General features: G+C 35.4%; 1 protein-coding gene across 1 annotated transcript; it reads right to left on the bottom strand.

Annotated features, from left to right (window-relative positions):
• Positions 1–49: 49 nt before the first annotated feature.
• Positions 50–24,089, bottom strand: LOC138310855 (uncharacterized). Its single transcript, XM_069252185.1, has 14 exons — positions 23,576–24,089; positions 20,639–20,853; positions 19,792–19,875; positions 18,746–18,884; positions 13,579–13,750; positions 10,595–10,688; positions 10,009–10,086; positions 9,526–9,671; positions 7,290–7,339; positions 5,860–5,965; positions 5,307–5,471; positions 4,115–4,253; positions 3,507–3,578; positions 50–277 (listed from the first exon to the last, which is right to left on the bottom strand). Exons 1-14 carry the CDS (start codon positions 23,673–23,675, stop codon positions 50–52), a joined length of 1,788 nt encoding a protein of 595 aa, XP_069108286.1. The 5' UTR covers positions 23,676–24,089.
• Positions 24,090–25,196: the final 1,107 nt, after the last annotated feature.

Raw genomic sequence — 25,196 nt, 5'->3', positions numbered from 1 at the left:
GTGGTTGTTGGAGTGGTAGTTGTGGTTGTTGGAGTAGTAGTTGTGGTTGTTAAAGTGGTAGTTGTAGTAGTTGGAGTGGTGGTGTGGTTGTTGGGTGAGTAGTAGTTGTGGTTGTTGGAGTGGTAGTTGGTGGAGTGGTGTGGTGGTTGTTTGGAGTGGTAGTTGTGGTTGTTGGAGTGTAGTTGTTGTAGTTGTTGGATGGTAGTTGTGGTTGTGTGGTGTTGTGTGTTGGTAGTTGTAGTTGAGTGTAGTTGTGGTGTTGGAGTGGTAGTTGTGGCTGTTGGAGAGGTAGTGTTGTGTAGGTAGTTGGAGTGGGATGGTATGTGTAGTAGTTGGAGTGGTAGTTGTAGTAGTTGGAGTGGTAGTTGTGGTGGTTGGAGTGGTAGTTGTGGTTGTTTGAGTAGTAGTTGTAGTTGTTGGAATGGTAGTTGTGGTGGTTGGTGTGGTTGTTGGAGTGGTAGGTTTGTAGTAGTTGGAGTGGTAGTTGTAGTAGTCGGAGTGGTGTTGTGGTTGTTGGAGTGGTAGTTGTAGTGTTGGAGTGGTAGTTGTAGTAGTTGGAGTGGTAGTTGTGGTTGTTGGAGTGGTTGTTGTTGAGTTGTTGGGAGTGGTTGGTTGTGGATGTGTTGTGGTTGTTGGAGTTGTAGTTGTGGTTGTTGGAGTGGTAGTTGTAGTAGTTGGATGTAGTTGTGAGTTGGTGGTTGTGTTGTGTTGTTGAGTGGTAGTTGTGGTTGTTGGTGTGGTAGTTGTGGTTGTTGGAGTAGTAGTTGTGGTGGTTGGAGTGGTAGTTGTGGTGGTTGGAGTGGTAGTTGTGGTTGTTGGAGTGGTAGTTGTGGTTGTTGGAATGGTAGTTGTGGTTGTTGGAGTTGTAGTTGTGGTTGTTGAAGTGGTAGTTGTAGTTGTTGGAGTGGTAGTTGTGGTTGTTGGAGTGGTAGTTGTGGTGTGAGTGGTGTTGTAGTTGTTGGAGTGGTAGTTGTGTTGTTGGAGTGGTAGTTGTAGTTGTTGGAGTGGTAGTGTTGTGTGTTGGTGTGGAGTGGTAGTTGTGTTGTTGGAGTGGTAGTTGTAGTTGTCGGAGTGGTGTGTTGGTTGTGGTTGTTGGTGTTGGAGTGTAGTTGTGGTGGTTGGTGTGGAGTGGTAGTTGTGGTTGTTGGAGTGGTAGTTGTGGTTGCTGGAGTGGTGGTTGTGGTTGTTGGAGTGGTAGTTGTGGTTGTTGGAGTGGTAGTTGTGGTTGTTGGAGTGGTGGTTGTTGTTGTTGTTGGAGTGGTAGTTGTGGTTGTCGGAGTTGTAGTTGTTGTTGTTGGAGTTGTAGTTGTTGTTGTTGGAGTGGTAGTAGTGGTAGTTGGAGTGGTAGTTGTGGTTGTTGGAGTGGTAGTTGTTGTTGTTGGAGTGGTAGTAGTCGTTGTTGGAGTGGTAGTTGTCGTTGTTGGAGTGGTACTTGTCGTCGAAGCTACAATGTGAAGGGAAAATGTATTGTTATTTTTTATTTGATGCTTACAATTGTTTATCTTTATTCAGATAGCAATCTTCTATTAATCATCGCTTTTACGTTTGTACCTTTTTCGAAACCCTACGTTTATATCAAATGCAGATTAGGTTGAAATAAGTAAATGATCAGATTATTGTAAGGGGGTGATACACAACTATATTAATGTTCTTATTTTAATTCTGTTTTGCTCGCTAAGAGATCCAAAAGCGTGTTTAGTGTTAGAAGAAAACTACACGACACAACATGAGAATACCAAGCTATAGTAAGACAGTCTAAGTTTTTATTTAAGGTTTACTTATTTACAATTCATATTTAATATGTATACTGCTCTCCTCTACTAGTAAAATCTTTTTAATATAATTGTGATATCTACATCGTATTGTCATTTTCGGTTATCATTTATCGTCCATGTACCGTGATACAAGAAATGCGCTTCACCTTCTCGAACCCTTGGGTAATACTTACGAGCGTAGGCTGAGCAGGTTGCACAGCACCTCGCATAAAAAGTGACACAGTTCGAAATACCAAAACTATCAAATAGCGTAGTGCACGTGTACGAAACTCCTCCCGCTTCATATACTACACCCGGAGTGTCACCGTAGGGACACTGATAATCTGAAATCACAACAAATGGTCAAGCCAATGATGTTTATATTATACTTTTTGAACTTCTGTTTAGATAACAACAAACTAAATAATTTTACATAGACCATAGTGTTAAAGTTTGTTAAAGTTTTAGTTAGCTATTGTGTTCTATAAAGTGTAGGTTCTCATATAACACTAGATAGAAAACAAAGTTTGGGTCCTTCAGCACAAACTCCAACCAGGGTAGCCATGTTGAAATCAGGCGCATTTTGCACTAAAAATCCTGAAATTCTAATGTTTTCACTTATTCATTCTCAAAATTGATATTTTGAACCTAAGTCTTAATCTGAAATTCCAGGAATAATTACCTGTCAGAAAACATTTTTACTTTTGAAATGCATAATTAGCCAGTCAATCAGCGAGCGGGTTACAATTCTATCCTGGGCTCAATCTTGTATACACTGGGGCTATTTCGAAGGTTTTTGTTCATTTAGTTGGCTGTTCCCTATATCACACATTAGCACAGTTGTACGTAGTAACAAACAGGAAGTTATGAACGCCATGAAGGTTTCGCGCCTCTTATTGCTTTCATAGAGGCAATCTTTAAGCCTTAAAGTCATTTGAAGAAAATTAATATTCAATGTTATTATCTTTAACTCAAAAACAAAATTGAACACATGTACTATCAATCAACTTTTTTGGTGGTGACTATTCTCTGTTTGCATATTACAGAGTTATCTGTCCTTGCAGGTAGGTATTAATTGTGACGTCAGAAAATGTGAGAAAATGACGTGAGTTTTGCTAAAAAAATAATGACATCACAATGAATATCTATCCTCAAGGGAGATAACTGTGTAAGATACAAAGACGGACTACTTTTTGTATTCGAGAAAAAAGATTCTTTCATGGGGATTTAATTTTGTTATTGACATAAACTTTAAGTTGACATATTGTACGAAAAAAAATGAAATGCATACCACTGACTGCCGGAGCCGAGGTATTGGATACACAGTAACCCTGGTAACACCACTGGAAAAAAAACATGGTAGAAAACGATGTTGGTATTTTGCACATAAACTTGTGACGTCACAAACGATGGATTTAAATACTAAGAAATGGAAAGGGAATGGATGGGGCATCGTTCAACATGTTCATTGGATATGGTAATACATTGTATTATACTGTATCGTAGTACTTCGAAGTGGGGGTTAAATTTCTTTAAACTTAATGTCCGCTAATAAAATGGAAAGACTAATAAGTTAGATAATCAATATAGCTTATTTCTTTCTTTTTCTCTGAAATTGCGCAAACAATAATTCTTAAGGAGGATTCACAAACAGCGCAGTAGATTACAAGTTTATTACCTTCCGGTTACCACATGTGGTTCCTGTTAGAGCTTTAGCACTGGTGCAGAAGTTAATGGAACCAGGTTGCCTACACCATTAATGGAACCAGGTTGCCTACACCACATCGTGTGACACATGTCCGAATAATCAGCGTTGTATTGTTCCTGGAATAAATTAGATTTTTTTTTCTTTTAGTCCCAATATGAATCTTAAGATATTTCACTAATGTCCCGGTATATTACCATAAGCTACACCTTTTGGTCGCGAGTCCAATCCTCGTGTGGAGTAGGTACCATGTATTGACCACCGCAGGTGGACTGGTGGTCATAATGGGTTTTAGTAAACGGATGTGTGTCTCATTGTCGAGTTTGCCCTCCAATTGTTTTAAACTAGAGGAACCGGTCTCTCGTGGTTCTGAGGGATACATTTGTACACTCGGTTTGGCTACCAGTTCTAGGCTCTGATCATACTGCGGCCATTCTTCCATAATACTTTTGGATGTAGTTGATGTAAATAAATTCAAATTAACAGTATTATATTTGATGGGTGTTTATGCATGTTGTTTGTGTATTGAATTAGACAAATCCAAGCATATTCCATTAAATGTTGCCATACCGATAGTGGAATGCATAGATATTGACGGCAATTCAAGTTCTCGTCTAATATCACGGTTGTTATAATGTTCGCAGTATATTCTTACCCTACACAGATAGGATCCCGTTCCTTGGTCGCGCACGCATTGGTCGTCAGCCGTGGTCACCTGACCGGGGATTTCCTGGTCATACGGGGTCAAGGCCGTTGGGTCATGGTCAGTACTCAAGGTCAAGAGGCAACTCTGGCTGTTATTTAAATGACAATATTCGGTCAATTGCTTGTGGTAATTTCATTTCCATGTTATAAACTACAATACTTTGCTCAACAATGAAATGGATAAAACATACCTTTTTGTTAAGAGTGTGGCACTGGTATGATACGGAAATATATTTAGTCAATGCGTTAAGGGATGCGGAGAGCCAAATACATTTTTACATAGGCCCGATATCATTAGTTACACAGTTCATTACTGACCTAATACGGAACAATATTGAGTCTATGATAAACTTGTATCGGACAAGGCGAGGCCGAGCCTGATACAAGTTTATTGTAGACCCAATATTTTTTCCGTATTAGGTCACTAATACACTGTGTAACAAATTCATCCCATTAAAGGGCCATTCAATCAAATAACTGTAAATGAATTATGTATTTAACCCCAATGACTCAAAACTGATGCAATTTCCACTTCACTGAATGACTCGAATACGTTGCCGTGGTCTATTTCTTTAAAATAATCCGAAAGAAGATTTGTTGATTTTTTGTTTTGCTTTTGAAAGTGATCAACAGAAAACTAGTTTGTTCAATGAATGACGTTGGCCTATATTCAAGGTCACAGGAATGGAATATGCTACAATCCGAAAACAACTTGCTGCGTATTTCAGTTTTACTATATATTGTATTAACAGTCAGATGACCGTATCTTGTATTTTTGCGATATATACATTTTCGCAAAATTGCGATAGAAAACTCGAGCGCAAATGTAAATGAACATGTATAAAGTCAACATAATCGCCAGATTATTTGTTTGAATACTTATCTCGACTCAATGTGTTTGCAGATGTGTCTTCAAAAATATTCGAGTATCTTGCAAAAGGTGGGATAGCGTCTAACCACTTACCTGTAAAGGCATGCTCTGGAAGTCTCCAATAAAAAATCCCCAAATAACCTAGTATTTTCCCAAATGGTGGATAGCGTCTAACCACTTACCTGTCAAGGGATGCTATGGAAGTTTCCAATAAGGAATCCCCAAATAACCGAGTATTTTGCCAAAGATGGGATATCGTCTAACCATTTACCTGCCAAGGGTTGCTATGTAAGTCTCAAAATACGTGGTAGAACAGCTGGAGAATTTCCATGGGTTATCTCTGGCATTGTCAGGTCCATTGCCAAGACTTGGCGCCATGATGAAAGAATCGCTACTGAGGCAGGCATTCATGTCCTGGTCATGGTCAGCTCCAAGACTACGTTAAAAACAAAGACATTGTGATGAGATGGATTCCACCTTTATAGTGTCTGTATTACGACCATCATTATTTAAAGAACAATATGGTAATACTATGGTTGCGTCGGAAGAATGATTAAATACGGAGAAATGAAACTAATGAGGATGGATGAAAAACCAACATACAATGTATGTATTTCAATGTAACGTTAATGAACGTAATTATGTGCAAATGGACATTTAGTAAACGTTTCCCTTTTCGTCTTGAATTACATGGGAGTCATTTGCTGTTACCATGACGGTTATACTCAAGCTTTATCTCATTTACCCCTGTAATTCAATAATGAACTGTTCCAGCTTTAGTTTGAGAAGAGTTCAGAGGAGTCGTAAGGGGTAATTATACTCACTTGTGACCGAGTTCATGAGCGGCAACTGCATTCATGCTGGTGTCAAATGAATATTCTGATATGGACTGCTTGTAAGTCCGACAAGTTCCAGATAGCCATGCCAGACCTGACAATGTCCAATAAGAAAGAAAAATATAAAAGTTCTTCGTTTAGACACCATGAATGTGTTGAGATTCTTCAGGAATTAGTTGTCACATTTTGACCAGCATCGCTGTGTAACATTCAGCTACCTACATGTACATATACTATGTTGCGAGCTAGCGCATTATTAAATATGTAGGTAATCTGATGTGTGTTTAATAAATTAATTTAGGTTATGAAGATATGATGTTAGTTTATACACTATTTCACGTCAGTGTAAATCCAGATAGAGGATCACCAGCTGACGGTCGAGAATATTGGCATCTATGATCGTTGCAACTGACGGAGGGAAGGATAAATACTTTTGGATCACCTCGTCCACCTTCTTCTAGAGCAAATGACCAACGCTTACACCAATGTAAATACCAAAACCATCATAAGTTGACTCAATATGTGTCAGCAGAGACAAAATTATAGGTTACGGCTAACGTGTATTTCATGAGTATAAATCGACTGCTCAGTACTTAGACATACATATAGGATCTTACATGAGTGTTCATTTTATATGAGATTTTATGAAATGAGTCTAAGAAATTTTTATTTTTGCGAGCCTTGGCGAGACGAGTTTCATAAAATCTCATATGAAACAAACACTAATTAAGACAGGTTTTATCACATATCTACAAATACCTACATAGCACAGAATGTCATGTCAAAATGAATTCCGACAATCTAGCAGAGGCCCCCATTTTGTCCCACTGTCCTCGTAATTCTGACGTCACGTCATTTTTCCTGACGTCATTTTATTATTTCTGTCTGACGTCACAATGAATTCCCAGCCAATGAAAATCGCTCCATGTCATATTACACTAATGACATATGCAAAAATATTACATGGGCAAATCACTGGATATTAGGCGGATTATGTGATAAAATGTCATTTTACATGCTCTCAAAATGTAAAATAAAACTTCAACATGAGACAATGAAACATGCTGATGTATTAAAGATGCTCCACCGCCCAGAGAGCATAAATGATATTCATCATTTGAAAAATAATTGGTGTTTAATTGTGATATATATATTCTTAATTAACACAAAAACGATATGAAATAATTTATTTTGCTTTTGGTGCATGCCCAATCAGTACTTCATATCCTTACAGGATATAGTGTCATGGATTTTTCGGGAAGTTGAAACTTTTCAAATGTGGTAATGACGTAAAGTAAGTAACGTTTGTAACTGAAGAAAAACACTAATATGTGTGCTCCTGTTTTTGATAGATAAAAAATATCATTTGTCTGCGGTGAAGAATCATTAAAGTACAGAATAAAATAAATTTAGCTAACCTGCTGTTGACGTAAAGACAGTCCCAGAAATTGTCGATGTAAAGTCGTACCTGTTCAAAACGGGAAAACACTCCATTAGTTCACATTCGTAAAGATAAGACATTTGTAAAATGCAGAAATCAAATTGATTGACTTTTAAACTAATGTTCTCTTAAACAAATACTAAAATGCATAAAATGTAGTATAAACTAACTTATAAATGATCTGCGCGGCGACTATGTTTTGCTTGTTATACAAAGTAATTTAGTTCTGCGATGTAGAGATATAACGTTTTAACACTTTTTGGCTCAGATTTATTTTTGCGGTTCTTTCCGGCGAAATACATAATATCTAATCACATACGAAAATTAGTTGGATTACAGCATGAACGTATTAGATTTGCTTTTAGCTTCAATTTTGCTTGATTTACGAAATCTTTTCTGTTCAATACCATATAATTAATTTTCTCTTTGATAAAGGCTTTCTGATTGGTCTATTCATTTTTTTCATTCCACGATGAAAAAAAATCCGAGAATGGCGCGGAATTCCCGACATTATTATGACGTAATAGAAACATTGACGTTGCGTATTGATTTGGAAAAAATAATCCCTTGGAAAAAATCAATGGAATCGTACGTGTAAATGTATTTCATTTTATAAAGTAGCCTGGGAAATTAATTATAAGTATTGAAGTCACTATTTTTTAATTTCACCGCTACGCGGATTCACACAGTTTGCAAACAAAATTTATTTCATACCCCGATGAAATTAAAAAATAGTGACTTCAATGCTTACTTGCACACAATTTGACTTGTAGGTTTGATACTAATAAAAGCTTGTTGATTTTTTTCTTCAAATTATTCACCTTTCATATAGCGTAACTATAACACAAAGATAGTGAATCCAATTACCAAACACTTACTTTTTGCATTTCTTTTTTTCTTATAGACTCCATTAATTCAAGACTTTGCACGTTATAAATGATATGATTCTTTCATTTCTTTGAGATGACGTCGATTAAAATAATTTGTTACATGCAGGGGTTGTATCCAAATAGATAAAATAAATGAAATTTAACTTTGACACCATTATGTTTTATAAGACATCGTATTCATACATTTCTTGGTTCCAAAGTCATTCGATAGATTAGATATTTTGTTTAATTAAGGATTGACCAAGCTTTAAAGAACTGGTTGAATCACTCTTGTAAATTTCAAATAACGAAGTGATATTTTTTAAATGTTTTTTTTTTTTTGAAGTTTTGTTAGTTCTTTTCAAATAAATATTATTTTTTCGATTATCAATGGTTCTGTAAAAGACATTATTTAAACATGCTCCACCGCCGACAGGGCATAAATGATACTCATCATTTGAACAATAGTTGGTGTTTAATCGTATATATCTATGTCTACTTAACACAAAAATAATATTAAATAATCCAATGTGCCTTTGTTGTAGGCTCAATAATTACTTAATTCCATATAGGAAATTGTGCCAGGGATTTTTTCGGGATGCAATTAATTATTTGTAATATTTTTGTCTTGAAATGAAATTGGAAGCTCAAACTTTTCAATTGTGGTAATGGCGTAAATTAAGTAATTTTGTAAATGAAGAAAATACTACATCGTCTGCTTTCGTTTTTGAAGGAGAAAAAATATCAAATGTCAGCGGTGGAGCATTTTTTGTTTTTAAATGGTGATCTGTGTAAATATTAGTATATGATATGCTACATTGTTTGATTAAGATACTTTTCTTTGCTTTACCTTACCATACAGTGTACCCGCGATAATCCGGACGCCGATAGTCCGGAAAACTCACAATCAGGACGAAAATGTCAGGGAACGGATTTCATTAATAATTAAGTAAACGGCAGTCTGGAACCTTCGCAATCCGGATGGTTTAATCCGGGGACACGTGTGTGCGGAGTATTGAGTGTCCACTGTTCGGTAGTTGTTTCCTAACATCGTACTTTTGAACTTTTTATTACTACATGTGACCGTTGACCTTCGTATTGCGATATCTGACAATTGAACTTTGTATTAGGACATGCGAACTTTGACCTTCGTTTTACGTTATGTGGCATTTGAACTTGTATTAGGACATGTGAACTTTGACCTTCCTTTTGCGGTAAGTGGCATTTGAACTTTTATTAGGAAATGTGACCTTTGACCTTCGTATTGCGATACGTGACCTTTAACCTTCATATTGCGATATGTGACCTTTGACCTTGTATTGCTAAATGTGACGTTCAACCTACCTGCTGAACAACATGGCGTGATCATAACCACAAAGAGTTGCATCCGTTTGTTGCTGTTCCCACTCTGTAAAGCTGTCAAGCACATTGGAGGCGTCCACTTGTCCGTTACTGACTATGGGTTCTGTCCATTCGGACGTGGCTGCGGACTATAATATATAAAAACATCAAAATAGGTGGGGTATGTCCTGTCTATAAATACCATCCAAGGAGCATGGTTTCTACAATCAACTGGTATTCAAACACAGGTCAAATCATGTTATAAATGACTATTTGAGATCCTAGGAAAGTGGTTTCAATAAGCAGGAGGTATATCATGCCCGATACTCCAGGGCCTCCGGTCACTTACGATCTCTACACCTCTGTTCTATCTCACAATAAAACTGAAGGCACCTCAGGAGAACAAATTTGAACCAATCACGGGTCTATAATAATGTTAAATATAAGCCATTTCAAAACCGTAATGTGACATATGAGGATATTTACCTTTGAAATGTACATGCAAGCAAATACTGTGCTGATGGAAATCGACGATGAGTCGACACTGCCGTACATTGTATCTATCTGAAATTATACAATGTATATAAATCATTATGTTAACTGAGAAAATATGAATTTGAAATCTTTCAGGGATAGCGTATTAAAACCAGGCGTACACTTTACAAACGAACACAAAACAATTAGATATATCAAACCTTGCAAAGGAGTTTTTAGAGATGGTTGTTTTGATGGTTTATTTGAAAATAAATGCAATTTTTCTTCAAACGAGCATTTTCATTGCCTTAAAAGTTCATAAAGAAAAAAATGGCATCGCCGTTTGTAACTTCGCTTCTGATTGGCTAAGATAACAGCGTTATGATTTCATAGAAAAAATGTTCCAAAATGAATTTAGAATTTTGAAAGAGATTATCTTTAGTAAATTGGATTATAATGATCAATTAATAAAAATATAACACAAAACAATGAGTGTACTCAAGTTAATCCGTAAACGTTTTCATGAGGTTAGAGATTGTCTGAAAAGGAAATTACATAAATCACACGGAATAAACTTTTTTTTTATAATTAAACGTACCTCGTTTATGGAATGGGCGTAGAACTGCCGCATGGCGTTTTCTGCGTCAGTGTCTTTCCCTGAAGGCGTTGAAGCACTGCTGTCAGCATACCAACTGAAAGAAAAAACATAACTATTTCATAACGAAGTACGGTCAACCCGCCATAGCTACTACCTCTGTAAAAAGACCACCTGCTTATCAAAACCTCTTTTTCAAGGTCCCAAATGGTCAATTCCAATACCATTTGTCTGAGCAAAGACCCCTTGGATATACCATTTTCTTGATCCTTGATCCCTTGTTTTACTGTACTAAGATGTAATTGGGACAATTAATACCAGCCTGCAACCTACATAATATATATTTCGTCCATGAATTGAATCTGCACGAGTTACATTTGTATGTCCCTCTTTGTGATGAATAGTCATAAATTGTAATCATTTGCGTTCTCATTGATCACTTTAAATGAAAATTCCAGCTATTTGAAATGTGTATGTGTGAATAGTTCACATGAATTCTAGGATACCTTGTTACATTGTGTAATCGCACTGAAACACAATCAAAGACTTCAAATAGCGCACCCCATCCGAGGTTTTGGTTTTATTTGTTTAACGTTTTATTAACAGACAGGGTCATGTAAGGACGTGCCAGGCTTCTTGATGGAGAAAAGCCAGAGTACCCAGAGAAGAACCATCGACCAGCGGTCAATACCTGGCAACTGCCACACATGGGATTCGAACCCATATTCCAGAGGTGGATGGTTTGTGGTGATATGATAGGGCCTCTAAATCACTCGGCCAACGCGGCCGCAACAGAGGAAGACACTTATGGCAAGGCATCAAATCGAGTCGCAGGAGGATAAACTAAATAAAAAGTCTTTAATAGCACAGGAAAAATAGCCGCTAGTCAATCGAGCAATACGGACACCAGTTACATTATTAGGTTTCCGTCCTACTTACAGTGCAATTCACAAATAAGTCAGCAGAAAACTATTTCGTCGTTTTTGTTATTCTCTCATCGTTTTACTACATTTGATCTCTCATAATGTATGCATATAACATCATTTATTGTTGATTTTATTGACTTAAGGGGCAGGGCGTGGCTACATGATTCCGTGGTAAACGGTAACCAATCAAGTGTAACCATGCGTCAATTTCATAAAATAGAAAAGAAAAAATAGAAGCTCAAACTTTTCAATGGTGGTAATGATGAAAAGTAAGTAACTTTTGTAACTGAAGAAAAATACAAAATCGTCTGCTCCTGTGTTTGATAGAGAAAAAAATTAATTTATCAGCGATGAAGCATCTTTAGATGAGTATATAGGTAAAATATCACTGAAATCATTTACGTTATGTACAATATACTTGTGAGACCTGGCTCCGGTTTCTGGAAACAAACTTAATTAAAAAAGGACTTAAGTCACAATTGTTCATATAATTTATATAAGAAGAAAAACTCCAGTTTTGACTTCAGTCTTCCGTTTTATTTCGAGAAATAGGAGCCAAATCACTATGAAATATATATATATTTACATCTTTGTGTCATGTTTCACATACACACTCTTCTTAGGTGTCTTTTCATTCAATATATCGTGTAACTTTCCTTATAAAAGTTTGACATAAAAAACAATCGGTGCGAACTAGTGAGAGTATTAAGAGTCGGTGAAGTGGAACGTATCATATAGCAAGGTTAATAAATTGTCTTATCGCCTCATCTACCTCACGAAATTACTCCAATTATCGTCGTAAATACAGCGAACAATAATCTCCATAGACATGAACGTAGGCGTTGTCAGTGCTTCACATATAATCCTACGATGATACTACAAAACTGATTGTTTTGGCGGGTCAAACATTTCGCGATTTTTTATGTAAAATTATGTTTACAGAAAATTCCGCGATATTAACATGGTGCATTGGATTTATCTATAACTTATTATTTCGAGGATGAAATGTTCGCGATCTCAACAAATATTTCATACGAAAATAACCAAATATACAGTATATCTAAAAAAATGAAGAACTTGCCAAACTTGTTAGGATAGTTGAAATGCAATCTGCGATTCATGAAAGTATTTTTTCCACTTTAGCGTGTAATACGGTATTTTTGTAAACATAAAATAATGCAAAATCAAGTAGCTACAGTTCTTATAAAGAGAGAGCATTTAAATAGCTTTCATTTTATTATATCCAAGTGTGTATGAAAAAAGGCGTTTTCATTGGCATAAATTAAGTCACTGTTTGTAATATTGTCTGTGATTGAATGATACAACAGTGCATTGGTTTCCTAGAAAACTTGTGAAAATGTATTTCACGGCATCAAAATACTTGAAAGGGATGACATTAAATCGATCTTTATCATGTGAGTTATAACACAGAAAGCAATTTTCAGTCTCTGACTATGATCAAAATTTCAATATTGAATTACATTTTCTGGCAAACTGACCCGTAACTCCCCCGCCCCCAACTCCCAAGCTCGAAGTATCCTTTAATTTTTGTGTACATGTTCTTCGCTATAAGTAAGTAAATCCAAAAATAATAATTAAAGATAAATTTGACTGACTTTGAAAAACTTTTTTTTCTAAAAGCGTTTTGCTGTCTGAATGTGTGAGTGTGAATGTTGATGTTTTGTTATTGTTTATTTCGTAACAAAATGCAATCTTTATATTATCTGGATGTTATAATATATATTTTCAACATACAATCACATATGATCTCTACACCCCTGGACTTTCTCATAGTGAAACTGGAGTCAACAGAACAAAACAAATAATTTAGTCGTCTGATGTACATCAAAGAGCCGTATAACGGTATACTGTGGTTGTCTGTGTGCCTTTAAAGTTAGGCGTCGCTCTCTTGTAGTCTTCAAAGGAAATCTTTGCATGGATGTGATTGGTTCAGATGTCCACTGAGCTGCCTTCAGCTTTACTATGAGATAGTTCATGGGTTTAGATATTGTAGTAAGTGATTGGAGCTCCTGGATTATCGAGGATGCCAAACAGACTTACTAGTCGTATATGGTGTGGTCCGACGCTATCATGATTTCCACAGTTTGTTGAACAACAGACCGTTTCATCCTTGACTTCCCATCATCCGTCTTCCCGCCTCTTCTACTTTTGTCTCTTATCGATTGTCTCCCTGCTTTAGTTCCAGCATAATTGCCCTTGGTTGTATCATGATCTAAAACATAAGTAAAAAAATTATAAAGCGGATTTCTAATTCGTTATGATTTTTTCACCATCTAATCTTAAGAGGCGTTTGTAGATTGTTTGATGTTTTTATTTCCGTATTTGATCGGTTTTTTCGGTGTTTTTTTTATTTTGTTAGGGGAGTGTTTGTTTGTTGGTTTAAGAAACATCTCTTTGTCACAAGATGATCCACCTCTCTTCTGAAAAAAAGATCAGAAGGAGGAAGTACATGCGATTGACTGCAATAAATGTCATGTCAGTGCAAAAGAAAAAAAAACAGGGATATGCGTCACATATAAAGATATATTTGTTATGCAAAATGTTTCTTTACTCTTCCCATTAACTCAACACGGTCGATTTATAGAATTGATTATGTGATTGTAAAACCTATTTTTAACATTTTAACAATACATATACAGTGAATAACTTATGTATGTGCCACATTTGTTGCATCGTGCGGATAGGCGTGGACAATAGGCTATAGTGGTTTTGCCTAATGGCAGTGTCGGCAACACCCAGTTTCAGTCCATAAAATACACAATTTTGTAATATTATCGTCATTCAAAACAAATTATATGATTTAGTTGTGTTATACCGTCAGCATGTATATTGTATACTGGTATAACGAGACTTTTCACAACAGTCAAGTGATCAAGGGTCACGGCAGTCAAGTCAACAAGGCAGAACATCCAGACTCTATCCTGATTGATCTGATAAAGTAAAATGATAATATCAGATATCCTCTGTTTTCTTCCTTTAAATTTTAACTCGAAACTGAACTCGATTCATTTAAGACAAATATTTTTTATGATATTCAGACAAAAAGATAATATCGAATAGGGTTATTTTTGTTACAAAGTCAGAGTTATGATTATCGAACCGACGTTCATGAATAAGGTGTTAGGACACGAATATATTACAAAATGAATAAAAAATATAACTTCATAGAGTCTCGGGTTCATATTCATGAACGTGTCTTAAGCATATGCTCAGTGAGCATGAATTTTTTACATACCACTATGATTTTATCAAGTTAGCGTGGAAATTTGACCTAGTCATTAAAAGAATGTCAGTGTGTATAGATTTTTTTTAATTTGATGTTGCATAATTCTGATTAAAATAAAGTAACATTTCATTTTGGCGCCTTCTTTGAGTCCTATAAACTGAGCATGACTTAGATATAGAAAGTAAAATTTCAGATGCAGCAGACTTATAATATTAAAGAGACAATTCACTCAGGCTAATTCCTTTACATAACCAAGAAGCAAAATATGGCATAAATGTATTGTTCTACATTTCTTATGAAACATATAACGTAAAACATTGACAAATTCCACGGCATTGTTAAGTATTTTAATTAATATCGTTGAAATAACAAATCGTTGATCAATGCGATTAAGCAGGTACAATATGGACGCTGTACCCATACCCGAGCCAAAGTCACGTACGTTAAACAAATAAACTACATAACCACTGAGAAGGGTATAAAATGATTTTAGGCAAGACAATTCACCTGATAAGGTAAAAACACTACTGTCAAACCGATTTGAGCAGTTCTAGATGAAACTGCATTTCTCGACGAGCAAGGGTCAGGGTTCGGCATACAAGAAGTTCGACCACAATGTGTAATGGCGGACAGCGAGCGAGTTTGAACATCTACACACATGTCACAACCATGGGCTTTTCAGGCATATCACAGTAAAACCGACTGATCTAATTTCCATTAGAACTGGGTTTTTTTCAATATATAATGTTCTCTTAGACTGAATTGCCCCTTTAATGTTGTTGTATGATTTAAAAGAGATAGTAGTAATTTGCCACATTTTGGTAATAGATGTTATATATAACTCTACATCGTATATACCTTTTCATAAGTATCCCATAAGCCGATATCGGCGGGGCATCTTTAAAAAATACTTGTACATATATTTCATCAATGACTGTAACGATGCGTGACACTAAAATGAAAAATTGATTGATTGATTGATTTAAAGAAAGAAAACAATTTCTATGGTAATATTTGTAAAATCATGCTCACTGGGCACATGCTCAAGACTTTTTAATGACTATGGGCCCTGGTTTTTGTTTTGTCGCCTTATTGTAATCGCAACATGCAACAGGGCGTTATTGGAACAGAACAGGCAAGTTAAATTTATAATCTTATAAATCTTCTATTCTTCCAAGCTTTTATTATTTTCCAAACCTTAGTTTGTTATCTAAGGGACTTTTGAAAATTGTAAAGTATATTTTTCTTTGCTAATTGATCTGAAATGAAAACATTTACCAGGTTGTATGAATTAATTTGATTTAATATAATAAGTCGACCATTTTAGAGCATACTCGTACCAAACTTTTAATGCAATGTCAAGGCATTTTCTGGTTGAATTTGGAAAGGACCTTTTTACTTCCTTTCGGGGAAAACTGGTAAATTTGGAAAAGTTAGAATAAAGACCAGAGTAAACTATAAATTATTGGAATTGTACTAAAATTTGAAATTGGGAATTGAGCCCATTATCAGTCGCATAAAGTCTCCAGAAAAGGTCCTTAATGCTATAAGGAAATTTAGTATACCGAATATTTGCTAGACAGATTTTTGAGATACTAATACCATGTGAAAGCTTGAGATATGTTTCCCTTGACATTTACATGCTAAGCGAATTGAATTACGGTTGTCGCGACGCATTGTATTATTAATTGATACGAACGGATTTATTTGTACAAGATTGTATCATGAAAATCAACATTTATTATTACAGAGTTGTATAGACGATATACCTATTGATAAAGAATCTGGGTTATTTGGTTTTAGAAGATTTTAGGGTATTCTGAAGCACCTGGGACAATGAGTTTTATCAGTAAGACATTTGTACTCTTTATTAGTATTTAGCAAATGTACATTGCTGATATTTTAACACCAAACAGATTTTTTTATTTCTTTAAAAATGAAATGTCAAAATTCAACACCGTGAAGTTAAGATTATAGTATAATATATGTGAAACACATTTTACCTTTTCGTAATAAAATTTATTTTAACAACTGTATAAAACTGTTATTCATTTTTTCGTTCGTTGTACATTTAGTAATATACACTAATTAAATAATGTTATATACATAAACTGTGTTGTTGTCCAATCAATATTGTTCTGTATTTGCAAATTACAGACTTACTGCCCTTGGGAGTACGTATTGATTGCAACGTCATACTTTTCAGTGAAAACGACGTAATTGTTTTCTTCCAAAATAATGACGTCAAAATGAGTACCAATTCGAAAGAGGGTAATTCTGTCATATCAAAAGATGGTTTATGTGGGTTCAACACGCCATCGCGTTCACCAGACCATGCACCTAAAAATGACCTAAATGTAAGCCTATCTATATATAGAATAAAGTAATGTGTTACTTATTTTTCATCGAATGTCATCAGACGACATACAGTGTACCTTTAAATCAAAGTAACTGGGACACGTTGATCCTGACTTTTAATTATCGCTGTTCACATTGACCACTCCTCCATAAATACATGCGTATTAAATAACATGACAGAACAAATTGGACGGCACGATTCTATTCTCAGATTACTATCCATCGCTAATACAATATATAGGACTGGGGTAGAAGATAGTAAACAATATTGGCCTATCGCATGTGATGAACGGCACTATCTATAGCTCAAGTGACAATGTTTAAACTTAAAAGTGAATTTTTTTGTATAGAATGGCAATTCGTTTTATCATTCACATAACTGGGAGCGATGTAAGACCAAATTATAAAGAATGTGATACTTTAGTTCGGGTCATCACTGCTATGAGAAAAAAAATCGCTTTAAATTCGATCTAGGCGTTTCTCTAGTAAACCTTTATGGTTGTTTCTTTCAAATCACGAAGATCATCGTTTGCCTTACAATCTAGAAAATAACAACATACAGGAGGTTAAATAAATATCTATTTGATGTGTGAATTCATTTAAAAAATAATTATGAGTATTTTTATAATTATATTTTTGAGTCTTCACAAAAAGAGCAGTAATGTAAACAAAACGAAGATATATATATACAAATGTATATGAAATGAACTTTAAGCTGGGAAACTCTTTTGCTTGACTAATGTGTAACTAAAACACGTCCATTAGAAGTCCATTATTTGTCCATTATAAGTCCATTATTAGTCCATTATAAGTCCAAAAGCGATGAAAAATAAGCTTTCGCCATCGATTACTGATGTTTTGTAATTTTACCTAATCACACAGTTATATAATTTCACTAGAAATACAGCATAAGTGTAAAATACAGCACTATATCCCCATTTGCTAATAAGTATGAGTTTTTAATTACCTTAATAAAAGTCTACGAAAAATAATTTATGTAACAATGTTGTTTCACAACCAGTGAATATTATGTTCTGTGCACATATGACGCTTCCTACGCTAAAATTATACGCTTGCAAGGTAAACCGATATGATTTTCAATTACATCAGGTGATCAGAAACTCTTTGTTCGAACAACAATGGAATATTTTCAAAGCCATCTAAAACCACCAAATCAGCCAAAAACCGAAATTTATCGATTTCGCCGGCATTCATCTTTGATGACCGTAATAATATATATTATAATATGGTTACCAGTGCGTGCACAATTATTATGTACGACGTTTCAGTAACTAGTACGAAGTGTACAGTGCCAGCATCATCAAACAAACAAAAGCAGTGTTTTAATACAATTATTTTGCAGAAATTGATCACAGATATGCATTTTAAACACTTTTACTTATGTCATATGTTTACCATAATTGTTTATTGACCAAATATGTAACCTAAAAGTACTTTATGACATTTTCATACACAATCTTGTCGTTGTAGAGAGGAAGAAGTTCACGAATCTTTGTATCATAAAAAAATTGAACTTTAGCTACTTCTCGGATTATTTTACGTAAAAAATTAAATAGCATTAAAATGTTCATTAAAAACGCTTGTCGTAATCGAATCACTCACCTTTTCTTTTTACAAAGTCCGTAACCATTCCGGCCTTGACCTTGAACTTTCGTAAGTGAAACAAAGAGGGGTCATTTTTGTCAAGGTCACCTGTTCTCTCCAGAAAATATTTGTCTTTTCGCAAATGTAGTGACCCAAACTGCGGAAAATGGAAAATGAATTCATCAATGAATTGTATTTACAATATACATAATATAAACTTCTCTGTTCCAAATTTTCGGCTACGTAGCCTTTGTCTAGTATATGAATCGCAGTCTACTGATCAAGTCACCATCTTGTAACCATCTTGATTTTAAAACTTCGAATTGCTTTAAACTTGTTAGAATTAGCTATTTAAGGTGGGGTTTCCCGTCGCTCTACAGGTTCTTTTTGCGTTTTCTTCTTTGTTGAATTAATCGTGAAATCTATCAACGAATGATAAGCAATCACGTGAAATGGACGCTATGAGAATATCATTTTTTTACCAACACCATGAATAATGATATCCTCGATATTCCAGGGATCATTACCACCTTTGTCATATCCACTCACATTAGATATTTTTAAGTCAAACTCATTCGTAAACTTCATTTAGAATGTTTTTGGAAAGTTGTCTTTATTTGCCATTGATGTAGCTTACCAGGTTTGAAACTTTTGAATGGCCATTGATGTAGCTTACCAGGTTTGAAACTTTTGAATGGCCATTGATGTAGTTACCAGGTTTGAAACTTTTGAATGGCCATTGATGTAGCTTACCAGGTTTGAAACTTTTGAATGGCCATTGATGTAGCTTACCAGGTTGAAACTTTTGAATGGCCATTGATGTAGCTTACCAGGTTTGAAACTTTTGAATGGCCATTGATGTAGCTTACCAGGTTTGAAACTTTTGAATGGCCATTGATGTAGCTTACCAGGTTTGAAACTTTTGAATGGCCATTGATGTAGCTTACCAGGTTTGAAACTTTTGAATGGCCATTGATGTAGCTTACCAGGTTTGAAACTTTTGAATGGCCATTGATGTAGCTTACCAGGTTTGAAACTTTTGAATGGCCATTGATGTAGCTTACCAGGTTTGAAACTTTTGAACTCTTCTCTTGAAATTTGACCGTAAATGCTGCTCCATATTTGACGTCTTGGTAAAAGGCTGTGTCCTGTAAAGTTACATAGTTACAAGATAAAATGTGTATCAGTTTATATTCAATAAAGTTCAAACAATCAATATTTTCCTAAATTATCAATCTCGTTTTACGTTCCCATTTGTAAAAATAAAACCGTTTCGGAAACTTAGTGGGCATATAAGAGGTGCATTTTACTGCTACCCAACCAAGTGTACATATCCATCAGGATTCGAAAGGGTTCGTCATAGATTTTCATTAGCATATTTAAGCGCAAGTTGTATTTAGATAAACGGACCGGGAAGTCATGTCCATATAAGGGTGATCTTAAACCTATGCCAATAGTCGATCTAGTCATTATAACACATTAGATAAGTTGAATGAACTTTGTTAATTGGATTTTGTTTCACTCGCAAACCTTGTTTAACTCGAAGTATGTGATTGTTGCACTATTGAAATATTATATCCAAGTACAATAAACTAATGCACACTTTGATAAATCAAAGTTCAAATCTACCAATGCTGAATTCGAGTTAAAGAATTTAGAGTTAAATAAGCTGCATCTTAATTACCGTAACTGGATGTTAGTGTTCCTGAACAAATCAACCAATGCTGACTTCGAGTTAAAGAAGTTTGAGTTAAATAAGCTAAAGAGTTGAATAAAGTTAAATAAGCTGTATCTGCATCTAAAGAGTTAAATAAGCTGCATCTTAATTACCGTAACTGGAGGTTAGTGTTCCTGAACAAATCTACCAATGCTGACTTCGAGTTAAAGAAGTTCGAGTTAAATTAGTCTTACCGTAACTGGGGGTAAATGTTTCTGAACAATTCTGCCACTCTCTGTTGAGACGAAGACCGGCACATTTTCAGTCAGATCATAGTTACGTCGCAGTGAGAGACTGACGGTTGCATTGGATGTGTCGAAATGTATCCCCAGAACATCCGGAATACTAATACCGCCATCTGATGATCTTTTATAGCGTCCATTGTCACTTATATGTAATGTTACTTGTTCTGAAAAAAACGCACACTTTATCAGTGTTTCTTTACAAGTAAATGGATAAAAGACAAAAGAAAGAAAGAAAGAAATAAAGAAAGGTGTGTTGTTTGATTGTATAAAGATCCTATAGCCAGCCATGATATTGAAAGGACGGCCTGCCGTGTATGTGGTGTGTTGCGTGTGCGTGTGGGGGTGTTTTGGGAGATTGTAGTAAGTGAACAGGAAGAAAGACACAATGGATATTGGTGTTATTGGTTTTTTTTCTTGTATTTTTCTTTTTTTGGTTTTTTTTCTTGTATTTTTCTTTTTTCTTTGTTTTTGCACGTCAATTGAAAATAAAAAATTAACAAAAAATAAATATAAAATTAACGCATTGCATGAAAGTCAACAATGATTATCGTTTGAGTACAATCGAATGTAGATTTGTCAAATTCTTGATTATGTTTTGGATGACGGGGACGACAAGTTCATGTTTTTCATAAGTTATGAGGAGATTACGAATTTCGTTCCGAAGCCATTGAAAACTTTATCAGAGTTACGGGGTAAGAAGATTTCTTTAAACTTCCTACCCATAATAAAGATAGAAAGTAGACGTCTGAGTTCCCAAATAGGCCGACACCCTTTTAATAAAACAGATTAACTAAACTTATATGTTGGTATTATGTTGCTTATATTCATCATAGAAATCCCATTTTATGCTGGGGATCTAGCTGTTGATTGTTTTTGATGGTCGAATGGACATGGAATAGAGTTAGGTGAACATATATTTGGGATGAACGTTATCAAAACACCACAAACAACTTCATCGGTGCGAGAAATATTTCAAAATGAAAGTGTATTTGAATTGATTCATAAGTATGCAAGGTCAACTTTACAATACGAAAGGTTAGCATATACATGTATATCGACCATTTAGTATTTTATACTGTGTGTTTTCTGTGTTATAGTTTTCTTTCTGTTGTAGATATCTCGTCGATATAGGGTCAAACAGACTAATTAACAAAAAGGGGTTTTCTTTTCGACCGGATTTTTGTGCTCTATTTATATGTCAGAAATATCCAATGAATTTAAGGGCCATGGTATCCTCGGTACTCAATGGGTTACTTTCACTGTCGTTATATCTACCCCTGGACTGACTTTGGAAATTACAGAAAGCTTCAATGTAACACGACGTATCGTTATTATATTATTTTGATATACATAAAATGACCAAACTATCTGCTCGTCGGTTGTCGCAAACAGTGCTTTCAGTTTTGCTACAGCATATTTCAGTGGTAGATATGACGAAAGTGATAGTAACCCCTTAAGTATCGAGGATACGATCGCGTGGAGGGTCGTGAGTTCAAATCCCATATGGGGCAGTTGCCAGATACTGACCATTTGCACTAGGCTAGTCAGTGGTTATTCTTTGTGTACTCTGGCTTCCCTCTACCATTTTAGCTGTCACGTCCTAAGTGACCCTGACTGTTAATATAAGGATAAACTAATCATTACATTTACCGAAAATGTGGGTCATTCATTAATCGAACGCATTTTTTTATTAGATGTCATTCAAGAGTGGCCGGTTATTTTGTTCGTTTTATTTTATCAGTCTTGTATTAGTTGTATATAACATGTCCGTCATACAATTGTAGTTTGCTTTTTCGGACAATACAAACGGACTGACTACACTATTGGACAATAAAGCCGTTACACCTAAATGCACTCTGAGCATTAGGTCGGACACCGGTCAATGTTAAGGCTAGCGTGACAGTAACACAATAACGGTTGGGCGTAGCCGGGTAAGGATTTCTAAGAGTAGCTTCAATGTAGATCAAATTTGTTTAGCCCATGTCAATATAATGTTACTGTGTGTTAAATAAGTAACACATACCATAATAGGTCATAGTTGTATAAATAGAAAATCAATGGGTCATTAATACGGGTATATGTCCACACCCTGTCACGATTGACCAACTATATTTAGGTCATGACTTTCGTGAATGTATGCTAGGTTTCTTTACAAAAGACTAAATCCCTATTCACAAGTGTACACAAATTAAAGCCGAGCTAATATCCCATGTGAAAATTCTTCGGTGTTGTAAAGGTCCTCTAGTACGGGTGGATTTTGTTCACGGGGGTATGTACATGTAGGTTAAAACAAGTATATAGAGCATGAATCACTAAATGTACTAGTACATATGTATATGTACAGAATTTTGTATCGATACATGTGTTTTTCACACAAGTGTGTATATGTGTGGCTTGGTTAAAAAAATTGTAACATTCCAGATCCTGGAGAGAATTGGGAATCTATAATTACTGTAAACGTCATGCCACGGAACAAGCTAATTATATAATCTACAGAAAGGTTATTTATGTAATTTATCAGTTGTTGATTGCATAATGATACGGACATCTAAAAGTCTGTCACAGAAAAGAATAAGATAAAATATTCACAACGAGCACTCATTTTGGACAAAAACCCTGGCATCAACTTTCTTCTTCTTCAAATAATCAGTTGAATTTATTTCGTAGCATATCTGTAAATGTATCAACATGGTGCCAAAAGCCAAAATCAAGCGTTGTTCTACGTGTCGCCTGCCACAGAAAGTAATTGAATAAAGAATGGAAGACGAACATCATTTTGAACAAAAACCGTAAAACCATATAATGCTAGTTTTGTTTCATGGCTCAGGTGCTCATCCACATGGTTCTAAAACTTATTTTGGTGTCGTCTGCAACATTGGTACCTACCTTCGGTTTCCCAGTCATATTTCCCCTGGAATCTAATTGCCGTTGTCGAAATAATTCCCAAAACACTACAAATAGCCAGTCGAAAAAGTAACACGTCCATGTTGTATTAAAGCCGGTCTTCAAATGATCAATTGTATTTCCCGGCACTGGTGCGTGACCAAAACCTGAGACAGTTCTTAGGTTTGACAGTCATTCACCCTACCCGAGATAATGACGTCACACAATAGAGCAAATCGTGACTTGCTATTCGTGTATATCCTTCCGTGTCAGAGAAACCGAAATGAATCCATTTTGGACAATTATGTATTAGACTTTACAAAATGGCTTTGCGTCACGATTAGGTCGGGTCTATTAGCTTGTACCCGTATATACGTAATACCGATATATGACCATTTGGAAACTGCTTTGAATTCCTAAGTCACTGCTAAATCCATATTTTTGAAAGGTCTTCTTCCATATGCACCATATACCCCCGTTATTGTTTGAATGCCAGCGTTTGAATCATATCCCATGCACATCAAACACTGAGTCCGAAAAATGGATGTCATCTAAACTATGTCCCTGTATACCAGGGTACATAATTATCGATAGAGGCAGAAATCGATATTTAGGTTTGTAGTACGTGTGGAGGACCCCGGGTGGAACGCAAAATACGTTTTGTCAACAGCGACAACAGTACCATTGACAAAGGGACAAGAAGATGGCTGATAATCTCTATAAATCTATATAAGTCAAACATGCTATAAAGGACACATCTATACAAAGGATACCTCTCTATAAAGGACACCTGTCTCTATAAAACAACTGTCTATAGAGGACGCCTGTCTAAAGAGGACACCTGTCTATATAAGACACCAGTCTAGAAAGGACACCTGTCTATATAAGACACCTGTCTATAAAGGACACCTGTCTATATAAGACACCTGTCTATAAAGGACACCTGTCTATATAAGACACCTGTCTATAAAGGACACCTGTCTATATAAGACACCTGTCTATAAAGGATACCTGTCTATAAAGGACGCCTGTCTATAAAGGGCAAACTCACCAACCTCATTTGGTACAATTTACTATATAATTGACCTCTGTATAAAGGACACCTGCCTATAACGTAGAAACTCATCAACCCTATATGACCAATTGACTATATAATCGACCTCTGTTTATTTGACTATGGACAAACACATTAAAAAAGGAAACACCCTTTATACACGCGTGAAATTTGAATTCGATAGCAAAGTTTGTGCTAATTTAGCTACGGTGTCGCCATTATAAATCTATCTCTGCTTCATATAAAGAATGTTATATTTTGCCAAGTAAATCGTTATGCATTGACGGACTTCCAGATCACCTTACAATATCGCGGCGCATTATATATACATTTTATATATACATGGCGCATTATATATACATTTTATATATACATGACGCCCCAAGTTGTTTGAAATGTCTACTGGTGTGTATTTCACATGTTTTCACCCAGCATTCGAGGGCTAGTTGTAGAAATTTATTGGGACAAATTTCTGTTTTAAATCTTTATTAAATTACACAATCTACATACATTGTACTTTGAATATCAATACAGTAATACCAGGGGCTAGATAAATTGATAGTAGGAGGC

The sequence above is a fragment of the Argopecten irradians genome, chromosome 16 (assembly GCF_041381155.1).
Source record: "Argopecten irradians isolate NY chromosome 16, Ai_NY, whole genome shotgun sequence".
In the NCBI taxonomy this organism is placed as follows: domain Eukaryota; kingdom Metazoa; phylum Mollusca; class Bivalvia; order Pectinida; family Pectinidae; genus Argopecten; species Argopecten irradians.
Note: the sequence above shows the minus strand (reverse complement) of the source record. Positions and strands in the feature narration are given on the sequence as shown.

Coding starts and splice junctions, on each gene's coding strand:
- LOC138310855 (XM_069252185.1), bottom strand. CDS start 23,675: ATGGACGTGTTACTTTTTCGACTGGCTATTTGTAGTGTTTTGGGAATT. Junction 19,876..20,638: donor AACATTTACCCCCAGTTACG/GTAAGACTAATT, acceptor GTAACTTTACAG/GACACAGCCTTTTACCAAGA. Junction 10,087..10,594: donor ACGCCCATTCCATAAACGAG/GTACGTTTAATT, acceptor GTATAATTTCAG/ATAGATACAATGTACGGCAG.